This window comes from Capricornis sumatraensis, chromosome 2, assembly GCF_032405125.1.
Source record: "Capricornis sumatraensis isolate serow.1 chromosome 2, serow.2, whole genome shotgun sequence".
In the NCBI taxonomy this organism is placed as follows: domain Eukaryota; kingdom Metazoa; phylum Chordata; class Mammalia; order Artiodactyla; family Bovidae; genus Capricornis; species Capricornis sumatraensis.
In genome coordinates, this window is record NC_091070.1 from 192,052,690 (window position 1) to 192,073,362 (window position 20,673).

A 20,673-nucleotide genomic window follows, 5' to 3' on the forward strand; every position below is an offset into this window, starting at 1 on the left:
GGCCTGGACTTCGGAATCCCGCAGCCCCCGGCAGAGCAGAGCGCAGCAGACCCCTCCGGCACGCTGGTCCCCGACCACCCCCTCCCAGCGTGTCGGAGAGGAGAAGAGGGTGGAGCGGACAGTCTCCCGCAGCCAATAAAATCAGCGGGTTCCTGGTCCGATCCCCGGCGCGGCTCGCCATTGGTCGCCACCCGGGTCTCGGCCCACCGAACCTTTGCGACCCGAGCCAATCGCTAGACGGCGAGGGGTCCTTAGGCTCGAGGGGAGCCGGCGGCGGGCGGCTGCGAGTGCAAGCAGGCGGGGAGCCGGTGGCGGTGACAAGCGGCGCGAGCCCGCAAACCGCCTCCCCCGTGCGGCGCGCCACCGGCTCCACCATGGAGCCCGCTGTGTCGCTGGCCGTGTGCGCGCTGCTCTTCCTGCTCTGGGTTCGTGTGAAGGGGCTAGAGTTCGTTCTCATCCACCAGCGCTGGGTGTTTGTGTGCCTCTTCCTCCTACCTCTCTCGCTCATCTTCGACATCTACTACTACGTGCGCGCCTGGGTGGTGTTCAAGCTCAGTAGCGCGCCGCGGCTGCACGAACAGCGCGTGCGGGACATCCAGAAGCAGGTGAGCGGCGCCGGGTGGGGCGGGAGCCAGGCGCGAAGTGGTGCGCGGCGCGGAGCAAGGGCTTCCCTGAAGAGGTGCCATTTGAGCGAGATTTGAACTCAACAGAAATGTGATGGGGGCGGGGGTGCTTCCCAAGAGGAAACGGAGTAAGCAAAGGCGTTGAATAGAACATTGCTCCGACATTTATGGAGTGCCTACTGTGTGCAGAGTACGTGCGGGTTATCAGGAGAGATGTAAAGAATCGTACTCAGGTAGCTCTCACCAGGCCCAGATGCTTTCAGAAGAGGAGCCGGGCTTCAAGGAAGTGCCCCTGGTGCTGGTGACTGGGAAGTAGCGGGATTGATCTGGGGAACGTGTGAGCATATGAGGGGAGGGGCGGGATGTCCGAAAGTCAGTTTGAAGCTAGGTTGCGGGCGGGGGCTTCAGTTTGGAGTTTACTCTGTAGCAAGAAGCTGAACATTTTTCACGTGCTTAGATTAGAGGACGAAAGTGACTAAAGACGGTAGCACCACACCAGGGTGGGGAGCCTCGCAGACCCTGCGCCAGGCGCTCACTCTTAAGAAGGCAGTATCCTTCCCTATGTCAGCGCTCACAGAACCCGTACGCCTGCTGGCCTGCTGCAGCTCACAGCCGAGCCTGCTCCTTCTGTGCCATCGCCAGAATGGACATCAGGCATGAACACCAGGCCTGGGCAGTTTCTTGGCGCCCTCTGCCCCTCCGTATGTTCCTTTCTTACTGGCCTCGGGTTGCACAGAGCTTCTGTTTCCTGCAGTCACCCTCACCACAGGTGTTGCAGCCTCCGTGTTCTGTTTGCTGCTGGCCGAGCGTGAAGACGAATGCGGAGAGCCCCCGCTGGGAGGGATAGACCTTGGACCCGGTGGGAGCAGGCAGCATCTGGAAGCCCTTTGCTCAGGCTGCCATGGATTGTGCTAGTCAGTCACAGCTCCAGAGCCCGTTCTACTTTCGGGCTCGAATGCACCCTGTTTCCTAGTTCTTTCTATGTGCGCAGATTCTCAGTTTCCCTGCTTATCTCCCCTATCAGAATGTGAGCTCCCTGAAGGCAGACTGGTGACTCCTCTCTGTCCAATGAGTCCTGGCCCAAAGCAGCACAGTGAGCACTTCTGAACCTAAGCTAAACCAAAGGGCTTCCCCTGTGGCCCAGTGGTAGAGAATCTTCCTGCAATGCAGAATCGCTGGGTTAGGAAGGTCCCCTGGAGAAGGAAATGGCAACCTGCTCCAGTAATTTTTTCCTGGGGAATCCCATGGACAGAGGAGCCTGGCAGGCTACAGTCAGTCCATGGAGTCACAGAGTTGGACACAACTGAGCGACTAAACAGCAACATTAGGGACAGGAAGACAAGGGGCCTTGCCAGACCAACCCACTGCTGTGGCCCTACCCTGTGCCACGCTCTGTGCCACTGATGTTCATTATTTTTCATCCTCACCCCCTTGCTGATAGGTCTTTGTGGGGGGTTTTTTGCATTTATTTTTTTGGTGGCACCTTTTCCTGGACTATAAGTTTTAGTTTCTTCAGTTTATTCTGGGGTATCCTTTTCTTTCGTGCAACATCCTCTTCTGGTTGATGAATGATCTGCTCTTTATCAGTAAGGATCATCTCAGTATGGCAGAGAGAGTTATGTACAGGTCAATCCGACCATGAGCTCTGTAAGTCCTGAGCTGCATCTTGAGGCTCAATGACCAGAAAAGCTACATCTAAGTCCTTAAATTCACCATTACTCTCTGCACTTTTGAACATGTGCAGTAAGGATTCAGGACTCTTTTTTGGGCCACCAACCCTGTGTGCAGCCCCACTGGTTGGCCTGGGCCCACCTACAAGCTCCAGTTGTAACAGCAAAATGCCACACATTGCTTCTGTAGAGTGACACCCTTAAGATACTTGGTGGCTTTTCGGATATGTATACTCTTAATGGCCTGGGCAGTTTCACAGGTGTTCTTAAAGTGAACACAAAGGTTCAAACCTCTTGATTTGCATAATTTTGTGGGGTTTTCTGGGTCAAGTAAATAGTAAACCATTTTCAGAGGTCACCCCTGGCCACTTACCAGAAAAGGGCCACCCTGGAAGATCTTGCACCTGTTCTACAGATGGAGAATATATTGAGACTCAAACTGTGAGTCATGTGCCTAAGATGATATAGCTAGTAAATGGGTCTGGAACCCAGGTCAGCTCAATCTCTGAACCTGAGCTCTGACATTGCTTCTTTCCCAACCCTTTCCATTCTACCCTGGAGGTCTGGTTCTGTTGCCTCACTCCTGGAAAGTGGTGATAGCTACCTGATGGGTTGCCCATTTCCTGGGCCCTGCCCACCTCTCTCTGGCTTGCTCTGCCATAAGAGCATGGTGCCTCGGGATTACCTCCCTGCCCAAAATCTTGGTTGGCTCCCATCAGGATCCATCCCAACCAGTGTTTCAGACTTGATGAACTCCACATTCACCTCATGTTCCCGTCCTATCCTCCACCCCCAGTTCCCATTCGTGGCTACGTGCAGCTCTCCCAATGCATCCTGCTCACCTCCAGGTTTGTATTAAGTCCTGGGACTGCAGAGTTGGGCAGGGGCAAAGTCTTCTTGGTCACACCCTACTCATAGGAATCCCTTCCTCAGTTACATCCCTCTGTGCAAAACCTCTGCTTCACATGGGACCCTGGCCTCTCTGATCACAGAACAGTTCTTCCCTATGTTGAACTTCCCCATGTTGCCTGATAAGTTTCAATGCAGTCTATTCTAGGACTCTCGATTGCAAGTGACAGAAACTCAGCTCCAACTGGCTTGAGCAAAAGGGGACTTTACTGACCCAGGTCTTGAAAAGTCCAGAAGTAGGACTTGCTGGGCAGTCCAGTGGTTAAGACTCTGCCCTTACTCTGAGTTTCTAATGCAGGGGGCATGAGTTCAACCCCTGGTCTGGGAACTAAGATTCCCACCTGCCACAGGGTCTGGCCCAAAAGAAGAGAGAAAAGTCCAGGAATAAAAGCGGCTCAGACTTCACTAGATCCAGCATCAGTCTCTGTCTTTCCACCCAGCTGTCATTCTTGGCTCTGCTTTGTTCTGAGTTGACTTCATTCTCAGGGAGGCTGTCTCCCTGCAGGGGCCCCAGCAGTGTCTGGCTTATATCCAGCCAGCCTAGCAACTCCAGTAAAGTGAGAGGGCCTCTTCTGGAATCGGTCTTAATTGGCTTAACTTGGATCACAGGCCCGTCCCTGAACTGGTCACTGTGGCCAGGGGGATGGAGTCAGACCTCAGTCATGTGCCCATCTCTGGGGGCAGGGGATAATCAGCATCACCCGGACCAAAGAAAGATGGGACTGTTAGAAGCACATGAAGAGGACACGGATGGTCACAGGTCACAGCAGCAGATATCCACCTCCCTGCCATTTTCCATCAGCAAGAAGGGTTTGCTTCCTCCCGTGTTCCTCCTGAGCTATTTGTTCTGTGTGTTTTGTGTTCAGGTCACTTATAGCAGAGCTTTAACAAAAGTTCTTCCTTCCATGTCTGATGGTGAATCTGGCCTCCTTTGCTGGTTCCCTCCCACTCAGAGTGATACATGAGTTAACATGCACAGATGCTTAGAATAGGGCTTGGCACATAATCAGCTTCAGTAGGTGTTAGCTGTTACTCCGTTGCCTATTAATATAAGCCCGTTTATCCTTCCAGGCCTGAAGTTGGGTAGTCCTGATGGTGAATCTGGGCTTTGCCTTTCAGCAGTTGTGTTATGTTGGGCAAGTTATTTTGCTTCTCATTTTCTTCATCTGCAAAACGAGGCGTATCATCCCAAACACCTGGGCTGTTGTAAGAATTAAACGAAACAAGACACAACAGGTGGCTGGCACAGTGGGGGCAGCTTATAGATACCGGGTTGAACAAAAAATTTGTTTGGGTTTACGTGAAAACCTGAACAAACTTTTCAGCCAACTCAATAGTTACCATTTGTGTGGTTGTTATTATTTCCAATATAACACCTGCCCTGAACTTTGCAGTTAGAATAAGTGTTTTCAAAGCACTTTGATCCTGCTTTCCAGCTCTTTCTTCATTTTGCTTTGTGGTGTGGCAACACTTTGACTTTTCTGTCAGCCTCACTAGCCAAGGAGAGTCCAGAGGGTAAGGCCAGTGGGCCTTTCATCATCCCACTCCTCCAGGTGTCTGGAAGGATTCAGGCCTCAGTAAATAATTGCCGACAAGCAAAGGCACTGTTCCTCGCCCCTTCTCCTGAAGGCAGGGCTATAAGCTGCCAGAGGATCCCTTGGGGGGCCAGCTCAGCCTCTGCCCGCGTCTGCAGGTGCGGGAATGGAAGGAGCAGGGCAGCAAGACCTTCATGTGCACGGGACGGCCTGGCTGGCTCACCGTCTCACTGCGGGTTGGAAAGTACAAGAAGACGCACAAAAACATTATGATCAACCTGATGGACATTCTGGAGGTGGACACCAAAAAACAGGTGAGAGAAGTGGCGCGGTTCTCTGGCTCTGGGAGTGGGTGGGGAACTGCACCTGGTGCAGATAACTCACAGGGACATAATTTTAGCCACGGGCATCCCAGAGTGAACGGGATCAAGGCCCTTGGTCATCACAGACGGCTCTGCCCACCATTGTCATCCTGCAGAGCCTCACAGCTTTGGCAGAGACTGGTCATAGCCCCCTCTCACAGGTGGGCAGACTGAGAGCTCAGGGCAATTCTTTGATTATCTGCCACTCCACAGGAAGACAGGGATGGGAAACTCATGGGCAAGAATGACCCTGTTTACCTCTTCCCAGTAAGGAAGTGTGCTGGTGAAAATGGGACTGTGGAGGTAGCTCAGAGGGTAGGCCTCGTTCCAAGCTTTCTGGGGACCCACTTGTGAATAGCCTTAAATGTGTGACTCCTCTTTGGTCTATCTAGTATTTCTACTACTTGAACCGGGCTCTCAGAAAAGGGAAAGAAAGACAACAAGAGAAAAAGAGAGAGATATTATATCACAACTTGATTTTTAATCAAAGACAATATGATATCCAATAGTAGGGAGTTATATATGGTATAGCCACATGATGGCATTTTGTTGTGACGCCTTGTCCAAGTTACTTAATTTCCCTGTGCCTTTTCCTCCCCCTTAACAGCTTTATTGCCATATATTTGACATATAATAAACTGCATATCGAGTTTTTATACATAGAACATGTATCATGTACCCTCTCCCTTTTTTTGTATGGCTTCTTTCACTCAGCATAATTATTCTCAGATTCATCCATGTATCAGAAGTACATTGTTTTATTGCTGTGTAGTATTCCAATCACAGTTTGTTTATCCTTTCACTTATTGATGGACATTTGGGTTGTTTCCAGTTTGGGCCTATTACAAGTAAAAGGGTGAAGAACATTTGGATATAGTCCAAATTGTTGTGTGGACATTTGTCCTTTTTTGAGGTAAATACCTGGCAGTGGAGTCACTGGATCATATGGTAGGTGTATGGTTAACTTTCTAAGAACCTGCCAAATTATTTTCTAAAGTAGTTGTAACATTTACATCTCCACAAGTGTTCTAGTTGCTCCATATCATTGTAAACTTGGTATAGTTAATTTTAGCCATTCAATTGTAGGTATCTCAGTGTGATTTTTAACTGTTAATGAGTAATGAATGATGTTGGGCATCTCTTCATGTGCATATTTGCTGTTTATATGCCTGTGGTGAAGTACTTGTTCAGGTCTTTTGCTAAAAATTTTTAATTGGGTTGTTTGTTTTCTTACTATATTCTGAGGCCTACCCTCTGAGCTACCTCCACAGTCCCATTTTCACCAGCACACTGATGAAGCAAGACCTTCATCAGATATACAGTTTGCATATATTTTCGCCTGGTGTTTGGCTTGTCTTTTGAAAATCAGAAGTTGTTTTAATTTTGATAAAGTCCAGTTTAGTAATTTCTTTTATGGATTGTGCTTTTAATGTTTTACTTAAAAAATCTTGTCCTACTCCATGTCTCAAAGGTTTTCTCTTTGTTTTCTTCCAGAAATATTACATTTTTAGGGTTTACGCTTAGCACTATGATTCATTTTGAGTTTGCATTTGATATGAGATATGGGTCCAAAAATTTTTTTTGGCACGCGGATTTCCAATTGTTCCAGCCTCTTTTGTTGAAAAGACAGCCCTTTCTCCGCTGAATTGTGTTTGCACCTTTGCTGAAATCAGTTGTCCATATTTTCAGGTCTTTTTCTGGACTCTGCTGTTCTGTTGATCTACTTGCCTGTCTGTATGCCAAGGACACATTGTCTTGAATACTATAGCTTTATATTAGTAAGTCCAAAATAATGAGTTGGGAAGTATTCTTTCTTTTTCACTTTTCTGGAGGAGTTTGTATAGAACTGGTTTTGTTATTTAAAAGTCAATGGAATTTACCTGCAAAGCCGTCTGAACCTGGAGTTCTCTTTGCAAGCAAGTTTTTAACTACAAATTAAGTTTTTTAAAAATAGATATAGGGCTTTTCAATTTATTTGTTTCTTCTTGGTGAGCTGTGGCAGTTTGTGTCTGAAGGTATTTGTCCATTTTATTGAGTTGTGTAGTTGATTGACGTAAAGTTATTGTAATATTCCCTTACTGCCTTTTGGACATGTGTAGAATCTGTGCTGATGTCATGTCTTTGATTTCTGATACTGATCATTTGTGTCTGCTCCCTTTTCTTCCTTAGCAATCTGACTAGAAGTTAATCAATTTTACTGATCTCAAAGAGCCAGCTTTTGGTTTCATTGACTTTTCTTGCTCTCTCTTTTTTTTGTTTTTCTATTTCACTGACTTCTGCTTTGATCTTTGTTAATTTCTTATGCTGACTTTGGGTTTAATTTTATTCTTTGTCTAGTTTTTAAAGGTAATAGCTGAGGTTATTGACTTAGACATTTCTTTATGTCTATTATAGATGTTTAGTGCTATAAATTTCCCCCTAAGCACTGTTTTAGAGCTGTCCCCGAATCTGATATCTTACCTTTTCATTCAATTCAGATTACTTTATAGTTTCATTTTTGATATCTGCTTTGACTCAGAAGTGTTTTAGAAGCATGTTATTTAGTCTCCAAATATTTAGGAGTTTTCCAGAGATCTTACTATTACTGATTTCTAATTTATTACAGTTGTCAGAAAACATACATTATATAATTAAAATGCTTTTTGGGTTACTGAGACTTACTGTATGGGCTAGAATACAGTCTACTTGATAAATGTTTCTTGTACCTTTTTTTGGTTTTTGAACCTTTTTTTTGTTTGTTTTTGAATGTATATTCTGTTTGGGGATGATGTGTACTGTAAGTGTCAATTAGGTCAAGTTCGTTGATAGTGTTGTTCAAGTTTTCTATATCCTTAAGAATTTTCTCTCTACTTATTCTAACAGTTATTGAAAGGGGGATATTGAAATCTCTGTGATTATAGATTTGTTTTTATCTCTTCCATTTCTTACAGTTTTGCTTATATAATTTGAAGCTCTGTTATTAGGTATACAAATGCTTGGGATTTTTATTTCCTCTTGATTAACTGATCCCTTTATCATTGTGAAACTACCTTTTTAAAAAAATTTCTTTTATTGAAGTATAGTTGTTTACACTGTTGTGTTAATTTCTGCTGTACAGCAAAGTGATCCAACTGTATGTATATATATTTTTTCATATTCTTTTTCATTGTGATTTATTACAGAATACTGAATATAGTTCCCTGTGCTATACAGTAGGACCTCGTTGTTTATCCATTCTAAATATAATAGTTTGCATCTGCTAATTCCAAACTCTCAGTCCATCCATCTGCCCTGCCACTCAGTTTGGCAACCACAAGTCTGTCCTCTCTGTCTGTGAGTGTTTTTGTTTCATAGATAAGTATATGTCTGTCATTTTTAAATTTAAAGCATAATTGATTTCCAGTGTGTTAATTTCTGCTGTACAACAAAATGATTCAGTTGTGTGTGTCTCTGTGAAAGTGAAGTCACCCAGTCGTGTCCAATTCTTTGAGACCCCGTGGACTGTAGCCTACCAGGCTCCTCCATCCATGGGATTTTTCAGGCAAGAGTACTGGAGTGGGTTGCCTTTTCCTTCTCCAGGGGATCTTCCTGATCTAGGGATCAAACCCAGGTCTCCCGCATTGCAGGCAGACGCTTTACCATCTGAGCCACCAGGGAAGTCAAGCTGTGTGTCTCTCTATAAATATATATATGTTCCTTTTCATATTCCTTTCCATTATGGTTTATCACAGGATATTGAATGTAGTTCCCTGTGCTGCACCATAGGACCTTATTCATCTGCTCTGTGTACAATAGTTTGCATATGCTAAACCCAAGCTCCCAGTCCTTCCCTCCCCTGTCGCAACCACAAGTCTGTTCTCTGTGTCTGTGGGTCTGTTTTCTGTTTCATAGATATGTTTATTTGTGTCATAATTTAGATTCCACATATCAGTGGTATCATATGGTATTTTTCTGACTCCCTTCACTTAATACGATAATCTCCATGTCCATCTATATCACTGCAAATGGCATTATTTCATCCTTTTTTATAGCCGAGTAGTATTCCATAGTATGTATACACCCCATCTTCTTTATCCTTTCACCTGTCAATGGACATTTAAATTGTTTCTGTGTTTTGACTATTGTAAACAGTGCTGCTGTAAACATATGGCCGTGTGTTATTCCTAGGTCATATTCTTTGTTCAGAAATCTACTTTGTCTAAGTGGCAGCATGGTGTATCTTTTTCCATCATTTTCCTTTTAATCTATTTGTATCTTTATATTTGAAGTGTTTCTTGTAGACAGCACATAATTAAGTCTTGCTTTTTATCCAGCATGACAATTTCTGCCTTTTAATTCAGATTTAAGACTACTTACATTTAATGTTATTATTGATAGTTTAAATTTGTTGCCTTGCTCTTTGTTTTCTGTTTGTGCCATTTGTTCTTTGTTCCCTTTTTCTGTCTGTTTTTTGGATTAGTGAATAGTTTTTATGATTGTTTTAGCTCTTGTTGACTTAAAGCTGTAAGTCTTTGTTTTGTTATTTTAGCGGTTGTTTTAGGATTTATGGTATATGCTTTCCTTGTCACTATCTACTTCAAGTGATGGTATCCCATTTGATGTGTAGTGTAAGAATCTTAATGTGCTTCCACTTCTCTCCTCCCACCTTTGTGCTATTATTGTCATCCTTTTATATATGTTATAAACCCCACACTACATTATTATTGTTACCAGTAGTTATCTTTTAAACAAATTTAAATAAGAGAAATCTTATATATTTACCCATATTGTTACCATTTCTTCATTTTGAAGATTTATATTTCCATCTTTTTCATTTTCCTTCGGCCTGAAGAACCTCCTTTGACCCTTCTTTATTTAAAAAAAAAATCTTTAACTACTTAATTTCTGGCTGCACGGAGTCTTCATTGCTTTGTATGGAGTTTTTCTAGTTGCAGCGAGCAGGGGTTACTCTCCGTTGCAGTGTGTGGGTTTCTCACTGTGGCGGCTTCTCTTCCTGTGACACATGGGCTCTAGAGCACAGGCTTCAGTAGCTGTGGCTCATGGACTCAGCTGCCGTGCGGCAGGTAGAATCTTCCCAGGCAAGGGATCAAACCCGTGTCTCGCGCAATGGTAGGCAGATTCCTAACCACTGGACCACTAGGGAACTTCCGTCTCAATCGTTGTTAAGTGTGTCATTCAGTGGCATTAAACCCATGCAACTGTCTTTCAGTCACCACCACCATCCATTGCCATAACTCTTTTCCTCTTGTAAAACTGAAATTCTCCCCCCATGAAACAATAGCTCCCTAATCATCCCTCTCCCTAGACCCTGGCAACCACTCTCTACTGGCTGTCTCTATAATTTTGACCACTCCAAGTACCTCATGTAAGTGAACCATACAGTATTTGTCCTTTTATGACTAGCTTTTTTTCCTTAGCAAAATGTCTTCAAGGTTTATTCATGTTATAGCATATTGCAGAATTTTCTTCTTTTTTTAAGGTTGGATAATATTCCATTGTATATCTGTACTACATTTAGCTTATGCATTCATTCATCCATGGACACATGGGTTGCTTCTATGTTTTACCTATTGTGAATAATGCTGCTATGCACATGGGTGTAGAGATATCATTTCAAGACCCTGCTTTCAATTATTTTGGGTATATACCCAGAAGTGGAATTGCTGTCTCACTTGGCAGTTCTATCTTTAATTTTTTAAGGAATGGCTGTACTGTTTTCCACAGTGATTGTACCATTTAACATCCCTACCAAGAGTGCACAAGGGTTTTAATTTTTCTAAATCCTTACCAGCACTTGTAATTTTCTGGTTTTGTTTTGTGCTTAATAATAGCCATCCTAATGGCTATGAGGTTGCCTTCATTTCTGAAAGATATTTTCAGTGGGTCTGGAATTCCAGGTTGACAGATGCTTTTCCTTCAGTACTTTGAAGATACTCCAGCATCTTCTTACTTGCATTATTTCTAATAAGAAATCTCTCATGCTTTGTGTGTAACATATCTTTTTCCTTTGGCTACCTTTAAGATTTTCTCTTTGTAACTAGTTTTAAGCAATTATTATGATGTGTCATGGTATAGTTTTCTTCATAATTCTTGTGCTTGGGAGCCATATAATTTTTCATCATATTTGAAAATTCAAGGGTCATTATTTCTTCAAGTAGTTTTTCTTTCTCTTCCTCTCTCCTTTGAGGACTGCTATTACACATAAGTTGGGCCAGTTGACGTTGTTTCATAGCTCAGCTCACTGATACGCTATTCATAAAAGTTCCCCACCCCCCACCATATATTTCATTTTGGACAGTTTCTATTGCTGTGTATTTAAATTCACTGCTCCTCTTCTGCAGTGTCTAATTTGCCATCAGTCCTAATCAGTGTATTTTTCATCTCCAACATTGTGGTTTTCATTTCTAGAAGTTTGATTTGGATCTTTATACTGCCTTTTAAATGTCTCTACTTAACTTTTTGAACATAAGGATTATAGTAATAATTATCTTCATGCCCTTATTTGCTGATTCTAATATCTATCAATTTGGGGTCTGTTTTTATCAAGACAGATTGATTATTCCCCTCAGGATGGGTTGAATTTTCCTGCCTCTCTGCATGCCTAGTGAACTTTGGATTCTAGACATCATGGATTTTACCTTATTGGGCACTGGATATTTCTGTACCCCTGTAAATCTTCCTGAGCTTTGTTCTGAGATATAGCCAAGTTACTGGGAAAGAGTTTGATCTAGTTGGGTATTGAGTTTTCAGGTAGGGTTGAAGGAGCGTGTAATCTAGGGGCAGTTATTCCCTGCTGCTGAGGCAAGACCCTTAGAAGCACTCTACCTGTTGCCCTAAGAGTCGTAAAGTCTTCCAGTCTGGACTCTGGGAGTGAATAGTATTTCCTGCCCTGTGTGAGCCCATGGCTCTGTCACCCTCCAGGCTCTTTCCCTGACCTCAGCCTTGGGTAATTTACTCCTGTGTGCCCATCAGTTCCCAGCGGAATACTCACTGGGCACTTTGGCAGCACTTCAGAGTTTTCTCTCGGCAGCTCTCTCCTCCCCAGCACTCTGTCCTGCAGACTCTGCTCACCTTTGTCTTACCGGGCCCTCAACTCAGAGTCCACAGGACTCCCCTTCCTATACTGCCTAACTCCAGGTGGCTAGCTGGGGCAGCCACAGAACTCACCCTGTTGATTTTCTGTCTCTTAGAGATCGTTAACTTCATTGTCTGATGTTCACTATGTTGAAAACTCCGGTTTCATTTATTTTGTCCTTTTTTTTCCAGGCAGTAGGGTTAAACTAGTTCTTTTTGCTCCATCTGGACAGGAAGCAGAAGACCACTTGATGACACGTTCATGTGTCTGTCTTTTTTTTTTAAGTGTAAAAGTTTGTTTGTTTTTATGGTGACACAGGCAAAATTATTCAAGTCAAATTTTTAAGGAATTTCACATGGTCTGATTTTTTCTACTGCCAATCACCTTGGCTCCTCCAATGTCTGAGTCATAATCTTCAAGACAGCCCTTTCAAAAATAATGTTTGCTCAGCCCACAGTTTTCATGTCAGTCAGTCCACAATTCTTTTAGTTGGGCTTCTTTCATCTCCAGTGGAATATGGACACACTTCAGAATTCCCCTACTGCAGTCTCTGTGATCCACTTTCCTCAGGCAGCTTGCCTTCCCTGGTGGTTCAGATGGTAAAGCGTCTGCAATGCGGGAGACCTGGGTTTGATCCCTAGATCAGGAAGATCCCCTGGAGAAGGAAATAGCAACCCGCTCCAGTACTCTTGCCTGGAAAATCCCATGGACGGAGGAGCCTGGTAAGCTGCAGTCCATGGGGTCTCAAAGAGTTGGACACGACTGAGTGACTTCACTTTCACTTTTCACTTTCCTCAAGCAGCTTACTTTAAGACCATGTTTAAGGTCAGAAGAGATGGATCTGCCTCAAAGGTTATATCAAACTGAACAGTGTAAAAAATTATAGGAATACTGTATCAGTAGAAATACCAGGTTTAACATGAACAGAGCCAAGTAAACCAGTGATGCCAGATACTGAATTAATATTGTACTGTCCTTTGAAAAAAAATCATGTTTTCCAGGAGCATTTAATGACAAGGAATGATGTCACAGTATAGAATTAGTTTTTTTAGAAAAAGACAAGTCTATGTTAGAAGTGTGTTTGTGTGTGTGTTGTATTAAAACAAAAAATAGCAATATAGATATGCATGGAAAAATATTGAAAGGGGATATAGTCGGAATAGTAAAATTGATACTTGAAAGAACTAGATTTAATGATTTTTATCTTCTTTGTGTATGCTGTTTCTTTCAAATAAATGAGTATTTCTTCTTCTAGAAGAAAAATAAACTAAGTATTAAGTATAAAGATTAAATTATAAATAAATATACAAGTATAAAAATTAAACCCTAGCAAACCCACTGCCAGAGGTCCCATTCAATGAAGTTAGAGGTTGTGGAATCCTCTAGAAAGAGGCTGTAGAGGCCATACAGGAATCCCCATGGTGATTGTTTGGGAAGGTCTGGGACAACACCTCCTGCAGGCAGAATCCCTCATTCAGCCTGACAGCTTCCTTGTGACCCAGGGTCTCTCTTCTGTGTCAATAGATTGTCCGAGTGGAGCCCTTGGTGACCATGGGTCAGGTGACTGCCCTGCTGACCTCCATTGGCTGGACTCTGCCTGTGTTGCCCGAGCTGGATGACCTCACAGTGGGTAAGCCCTCAGACAGTCCTAGCATCAGAGCTAAGGGACCTCGGCCCACCTTCCATACCATCTGTGACGGAAGCCACCCTGTCTCAGCTCACTCAGCTCTAAAGTCCGGGTGCACACTGCCTGCCAGTATGTGTCTGAACCCCTCATGTTATCAGACAGCACGTTTCAATCTCTGGTTCAAACCTGCTTCCCTGTAACGTGCACCCATTGTTGCAGTTCTGCCCCATGGAACACACAGAGCAAGTCTAGTCTCTCCTTCCATAGGATTCCAGGTCCCAGAGCCTTTTCTTCTCCAAGGAAACCCTTTCAGGTCCTTCAGCTGTTTGCAAGGGTTTCCCCCACTCAACCAACCCGCCTTTCATCAAGGTTCCTGTTGAAATGAATGTGCCTTAAGTTGGGTCTGACCAGAGGTGGTGGTGTGTCTCCCACCCATCCCCCACCTTTAAACAAGCCCTCATGCTCACATCTCAGCCCTTCCTCCTCTCTCCTGCTCTCCACATCTGCAGAGATGGGACATCTCTCCTAAGATATGCCAGCCCTGTTGTGCCTGTCTCATGCTGTGAGCGTCCCGGGCTCTAGCAAGGCGTCTTTTCCTAGCTCCCCCAACCCCTTCCAGCTCTTCCTGCCTAACACACGTGTCTCTGCAGGAGGACTGATCATGGGCACAGGCATCGAGTCTTCATCCCATAAATATGGCTTGTTCCAGCACATCTGCACTGCCTATGAGCTGGTCTTGGCTGATGGCAGCTTTGTGCGATGCACACCGGTGAGTTCAGGGGTGGGGGATGTCCCCAGCAGCCTGCCCTGGGCATTAAGGACCCCTGGGAGGTGGCTCGCCTGGGGGTGCTTCGTTTAAAGTACCCCTGTCCAGTCTAGGTCTGTATTTGTGATAATAACAGATTTCTATAGCCCCTGAGGTGTGCTCAGATACTGTTACAAATGCTTCATGTATATTAAAGCATTTAGTTGTTAAGCCATCTTATGAAGTGGGTACTGGTATTAGCTGGGCTTCTCTGGTGGCTCAGTGGTAAAGAATCCTCCTGCCAATGCAGGAGACACAGGTTCTGTTCCTGGGTCAGGAAGATCCCCTGGAGAAGGAAATGGCAACCTACTCCAGTATCCTTGCCTGGGCAATCCCATGAACAGAAGAGCCTGGTGGGCTATAGTCCATGGACTTGCAAAAGAGTCAGACACAACTTAGTGACTAAACAACACCAACAACTTTTATTAGCCACTTTCTACAGATAGGAAACCAAAGCACAGAGAGGTTAATAAACTTTCCCCAAGTCACATATCCAGTAAATCTCACATAGCTGGGATTCAGTCCCTGCTTATTGGACTCCCGTGTCAATGCCCTTAGCTCTCCATGTCACCATACTATGTTGAAGTGAGGCCCAAGCATCAACACTCTATGCCAAGATGAGTTGTAGTGAAAAATAAGAGGGGCTGCTTTGGAGCAAAGAGGCAATTCCACTGCCCAAAGTAGGATGCAAACAGTTAAGGAGCAGCCAGGATCGAAACTTTAAATCAGCTCAGATCTCTCTGAGCATATATGGGGGCCCCTGGGATGGGAGAAACAGTGTGATCCCTTAGAAGCAGATGTTTCCGAGAGTCACTCTGTTGACCTCACAGAGACCAGGGCAGGACTCCAGGCTTGAGAGCTCTGGTCTAAACAAGGTAGACCTCTTTGAGGATTCACAGCAGTTCAGCACATTTCCCTAAACCTTCGCCTGGGCCCCGCCTTCTAACCTGTTTATCAGCGGAGAGAGGAGGCAGACGTTCTTGAATTACTTCCCTGTCCTTGACACAGGTAGTGCCAAGACAGGGATTTAGCCCAGGCCCTGGGTTGTCTGCACCCCACTGCTGATGACGCCCTGTAGTACAGGATCCGGGGGTCAGATGTGTAGCATGAGTCCACTCCGCTTTGCAGATGGAAAACTCAGACCTGTTCTACGCTGTGCCCTGGTCCTGCGGGACTCTGGGCTTCCTGGTGGCTGCCGAGATCCGCATCATCCCTGCCAAGAAGTACGTCAAGCTGCGGTTTGAGCCGGTGCACGGCCTGGAGGCCATCTGTGACAAGTTCACCCGCGAGTCCCAGCGACCGGAGAACCACTTCGTGGAAGGGCTGCTCTACTCTCTGGAGGAGGCCGTCATCATGACGGGGGTCATGACGGACGAGGCAGAGCCCAGCAAGGTAGGACAGAAGGAGGACAGCCCGGGCAGGCTGGGAGCAGAGCCAGATCCCCACTCTGACCCTGGCAGCCACCCTTTTCAAGGGTGCGACCTGGGTCAGCCCACCTGGGGTTCAGGCAGCAGCATCAGTAGTTGGCCATCTTTGGCAGTGACCAAAGCATCCACTTCCTCTGTCCCTACCACCTGCCAGGGACAGGCATAATCTTTGATCCTCGCAGTAACCCCGTTTTATAGATGAGGCAACTGAGGTTCCAAGAGGCCATGTTAACTTCCACAAGATGACAAAGTGATTGATCTTATGCTTCAGAATCCAGATTGACACTGTGTAATTTTTTTTTTTTAAGTTTTATTATTTTATCTTTGGCCACACCACCCAACATGCAGGATCTTAGTTCCCTGACCAGGGATTGAACCCACACCCCCAGAAGTAGAAGGGCAGAGTCTTAACCACTGGACCACCAGGGAAGACCCTGCTGTGTATTTTTTAATAGCCATTCTTTGTCCATTGAGAAAGTATTTGTGTCTGATGAGAGGCTTAGAAAGTATACAGAAGTAAAAAGAAAGGCTCCACGCATAAACATGACCCAAGCCAGCTCTTGCTAACCTGTTTGACAGATTTATTTCCTCTCTTTCAATATATAGATTTTTTAAAAGCCTTTACAAAGTCATGTAACAGTATTGAAATAGTTAAAGTACATCTCTTTACCCAAGCATGCACCCAGAGTGACCCCTTGTAACACTACACTCTTGAGGCCTGTATGTGTGCATGTGTGTTTGTGCAAACACACGCTCTCGTATTGTCCTGTGATTTCCATTGTTGCCTGCAAATAATTGACCTAACTCATTGCTTCCCAATGAGTATTTTGCTTAAAATGTTTTGCTCTTACAAATAAGATTACATTGAAGATTCTCTCGCATCTATCCTTGGCCTCTTGTACATGCATTTCTGTAGGACTGAGTCCAAGAAAAGGAATTTCTGACCCAGGGGTTTGAACACATTGAATGTTGATAGATACGACCAGTGGCCCTCCAGAAAAACATGTGTTTCTGTCCACTTCCAACAGTGCAGTGGTGTGTGAGAACACCTTTCTCCCACATTCTTGCCAGTGCTGGACAGCATCACTCTTTCATTTTTGCCAATCTGATAAGGTTAAAAATAGTAGCTCGTTTTATCTTGCAGTTCTCGGGTACTTTCAACATTACCATTTCTTTGCAGTGTTTCGGTTTGTCTTCAGCTGTGCTCACTGGTATAAAATTTTTAGTTTTCTGGTTTAGTGTGATAAGCATTTCTGCATGTCAGTTACATTGCCTTCATATTTAATGTCTGCAGAAACATTGCAGTGAGCAAATGCCCAGTCATCTACTAAACCACTGCCCCATAGTTGGAAATTAAAGTTGCATCCAGTTTTTCATTATTTTAATTAATGTAGCAGTGGACATCTTTCGCCTATAATTTGAGTAATGCCTTAAAGTAGCATCAAATGATAGGCCATCTTAAGGCTCTTAACTGTCCCTATGTACTTAAAGCATTTTAAAATCAAAAGGGGCTCAAATATCATCAGATACGATTCACTGACCAAATAAGGCATGAAGATCCAGAGAGGGAAAGAGGCTTCTCTGAGGACACACAGCAGGCCTGGGACAGATTTAAATTTGGGTCTCTGACTCCTGGTTGAGTGTTTGTACCCTCATACCTGCTTCTAGAATTTAGCATCATCTGCAAACTTTGATCGAGCACCATTCCTACTAGTGAGACGCTAGTGAGCACTGGAGGATGAGGATCCTGGAGCAGGAACAGGACTTTGGACCCCAAGCACAAACGCTCCGGTGCCCCCGAGCGCTTCTTCTGCCTGAGCTCAGGTTGGCCCAAAGCCCAGGCAGTGTGTCACTCTGAATCTGAACCTAGTCACCTGGCAAGGAGGTCTCATCCAGAGGTTTTCTCTCTTCTGAGGCACTCCCCTGGAGACTGCCAGTGGTGATGAGCTGAGGGCAGGGACCAAGGGGAATCACTTCCCGTCTCCCCACCAAAAGTCATCTCTTTGATGTGTTAGATGCCTAAGGTTGAGATTGTGTCCAGGGGGTTGCATAGCTTTGAAAATGTTTGAACACTCTGACCAGTTCCCTTCTTCCCCAAGACAACAAGGGTTTCCTCCAGAGGCTTGCCTGGTATCAGTGGCAGAGGGCCTGGGCCTAAGGCCACAGACCTTTGTAAAGTGCTCCTGTGAAAAAGACCCTGATTCCGCATGGGAACTGGGCAGGGGAGAGTGGTGGATGCCAGAGACTTGGGCACGTGTCATCTGAGGAGCGCATCTCCCCGACATGCCTGTTCGGCAGGCTGCTCAGGAGTTTGTCCCTGCATGCCAGGCACTGCCCACCCTGTGAGGATGCGGCCCGTCCACCCCGCAGATCCTGAGAGGAGGCGGTCCACACCCATTTTACAGGGGAGGCCCAGAGATAGGAAGTGGCTTGTTACCTGAGTGCTCGGGCTGGTACTGGAGCTCCTGTGGTCTCTTGGCCGCCAGTGGGCTGCTGTGTGCCCTGGGAGACACGCACCATCCCGGGCTTCTCTGGCGCAAATAGATCCTGATGAGTCATGAGCACCCGGAGCACCTGTGTCTAGGTACCTCCCAGTCTCGGGTTCATCACGCAGCTGGTGTCACTGCCGTGTATGTGGCCAGGCCCACCTGGGGTTAGGTCAGATTGCTCTGTTCCTGTTGGGTCTGACTCCTCTTTGCATGCACAGGTGGAGGCCAGCCTATGGCGACTTCTGCTTCCATGCTCTGACTGACTTGAACCAACAGGCTCTTTAGCCCATTTGAGCCCAGGCTCAAAGCCTGTGCTTTGTGGCCCTGTTTACTCCCTGCAGAGTGGTCTCTCAACTAAGTGGACCTGCACACAGGGTGATACGTAGATGGGCTGCGAGTGTTGGCTGCCAGAGATGGAAGGCACAGGCTGCCTGGCTCTGGGGTGGAAGGAACTGGCAAGGAGCTGAGGGCTTTGAGAGGCGGCAGGAACTGAATACTGTGCCCCTACTGTGGGCAGTTACTGTGCTTGGCACTTTCTATATTGTCTGTTTCAGTCTTTCCAACCATTTTGCCTGTACTGAAAATGAGGCTTGGAGAGGTTAAGTAACCTGCCAGGATCAGCCTAGTGCATCAAAAGTGGAAAAAGCAAACTGGCAAACAGCAGGAACAGGGTAGTCCCATTTCTATAAATCCATGTGTGTGTATGAAAATAAAACCTAATGAACACATATTAGCTTTCAGTAGTTCCCTCTGGAGGGTGAGGCTACAGGGGCATCTCTCTTTCAGGTTACTTATTTCTGCAGTGTCTAAGGTTTTCACCAGGAGTGTGTGTTGCTTTTAGAATCAGAAAAAAAAATTAATAGTTGTTTTTCTGTTTTTTTCTTAATAATGCCCACATTCCAGAACCTCCCATTCAAGGTTCTCTGCCATCCAGCCCTGGCGTTCTTTTGCAACAGGGGATGTGCTTGAGTCCTTGCCTTGCCTCTCGCCAGCCTTTTGGCCTTGGGTAGTCTCTTTAACCTTGATGATTCTTTCTCCTGGTTAGTGAGACAGGGACACCTCTTTCGTGGGAGGTTTTGGAGGAGATAATGCATGTCTACAAGGTCATGGAGGGGGTAAAGAATGAACACATTGGGTGCTGGGGCCTCTTCCCTCATGGCCATTTAGCCCATGCTAGGCTTATTCTCCAGTGACCCTGGCCTTGCTTACTTCTTGCTTCTGTTCCTGTCTTACCCTATCCAATGGTCCCCTCTCTTATGTGGCCTCCACTCTTTGCTTCCTCCTGTCCATTTGCTGAGCCCCAACTGGCTGCTATCTCACCTGCCCCATAAAACTTGGGTGCCTCTCCCACCCCCAGAGAATGGGCCCAAGCATCTGCAGTGTATGTATGTAATTTCTAACAGGCACAAAGATCTCCCACAAAGTATCTATTTTTACTGCCATTTAACATGTGAAGAAACAACCTCAGAGTGACCTGCTCAGTGTCACATAGCTAGTGGGCTACTAGGTGAGGGCCAGGCCTCAGCCACCCAACCTGGAGCCTGTGACCTTTCTGGGCACCTGCCCTGCCTCTCTCTCTCTGAAAGCATCGACTCACAGTCCCTTTCATGGGTGAATAAGCTAAGGCCCAGAGAAGCTAAGTCACCCCAGGGCACACAGTAGGTAAAGTCCTGAACCATATAGGACTGAAGAAGACACCAGCTAAACATAAGATTGAGGCTTGGAGACGGCAGGGCTCAATACCAGGAAGCCCGTAGCTTTACAGTGAGCGTCTCCCTCTGATGTTGGCTGTCTGTCGGGGGAATGCCTTGGCCAGAGAATGTGGAGCTTGGTCCAAGGCAGCAGGGAAAGCGTTTTGGTCAGTAAACACTGTCAGCTGGGAGACCCAGTGGGACAGGTGACCCCCACTGTGTTTGTGCCAACACTGGCCTCGTGGGAGGCAGGCAGGGAGGAACATGCCTGTGCGGACCACTGCACTGTGGCCGACCTCAGTGGGCATCAGCTCTTCAGTTCTCTCCCTGAGAAGGAGTGGGCTGAGCTCTCGAGACTGTCAGGAGCTCACCATTGGGCCCTGGGCTCACCATTAACCTCCGTGAGCTTCTGCTCTCTCTGCTAGAGAAAACCCACTGTGCTTAACCTCATCCAGCTTTCAAGAGCCTCCAAGGTGATTAA

At 45.8% G+C, this 20,673-nt stretch overlaps 1 protein-coding gene and 1 non-coding gene across 2 annotated transcripts in view; one reads left to right on the forward strand and one right to left on the reverse strand.

Moving 5' to 3' along the window:
* Positions 1 to 266: 266 nt before the first annotated feature.
* Positions 267 to 20,673, forward strand: part of DHCR24 (24-dehydrocholesterol reductase) — a 33,483-nt gene continuing 13,076 nt past the window's right edge. Inside the window, exons 1-5 of the mRNA XM_068963724.1 lie at positions 267 to 605; positions 4,896 to 5,051; positions 13,678 to 13,783; positions 14,431 to 14,549; positions 15,714 to 15,977. Coding sequence (XP_068819825.1) covers positions 375 to 605; positions 4,896 to 5,051; positions 13,678 to 13,783; positions 14,431 to 14,549; positions 15,714 to 15,977 — 876 coding nt within the window. The 5' untranslated portion in view covers positions 267 to 374. The remainder of the gene's footprint in view (positions 606 to 4,895; positions 5,052 to 13,677; positions 13,784 to 14,430; positions 14,550 to 15,713; positions 15,978 to 20,673) is intronic.
* Positions 13,043 to 13,169, reverse strand: LOC138074750 (small nucleolar RNA SNORA8). The gene has a single exon (XR_011144562.1). It is a non-coding gene; the product is annotated as a small nucleolar RNA SNORA8 (small nucleolar RNA).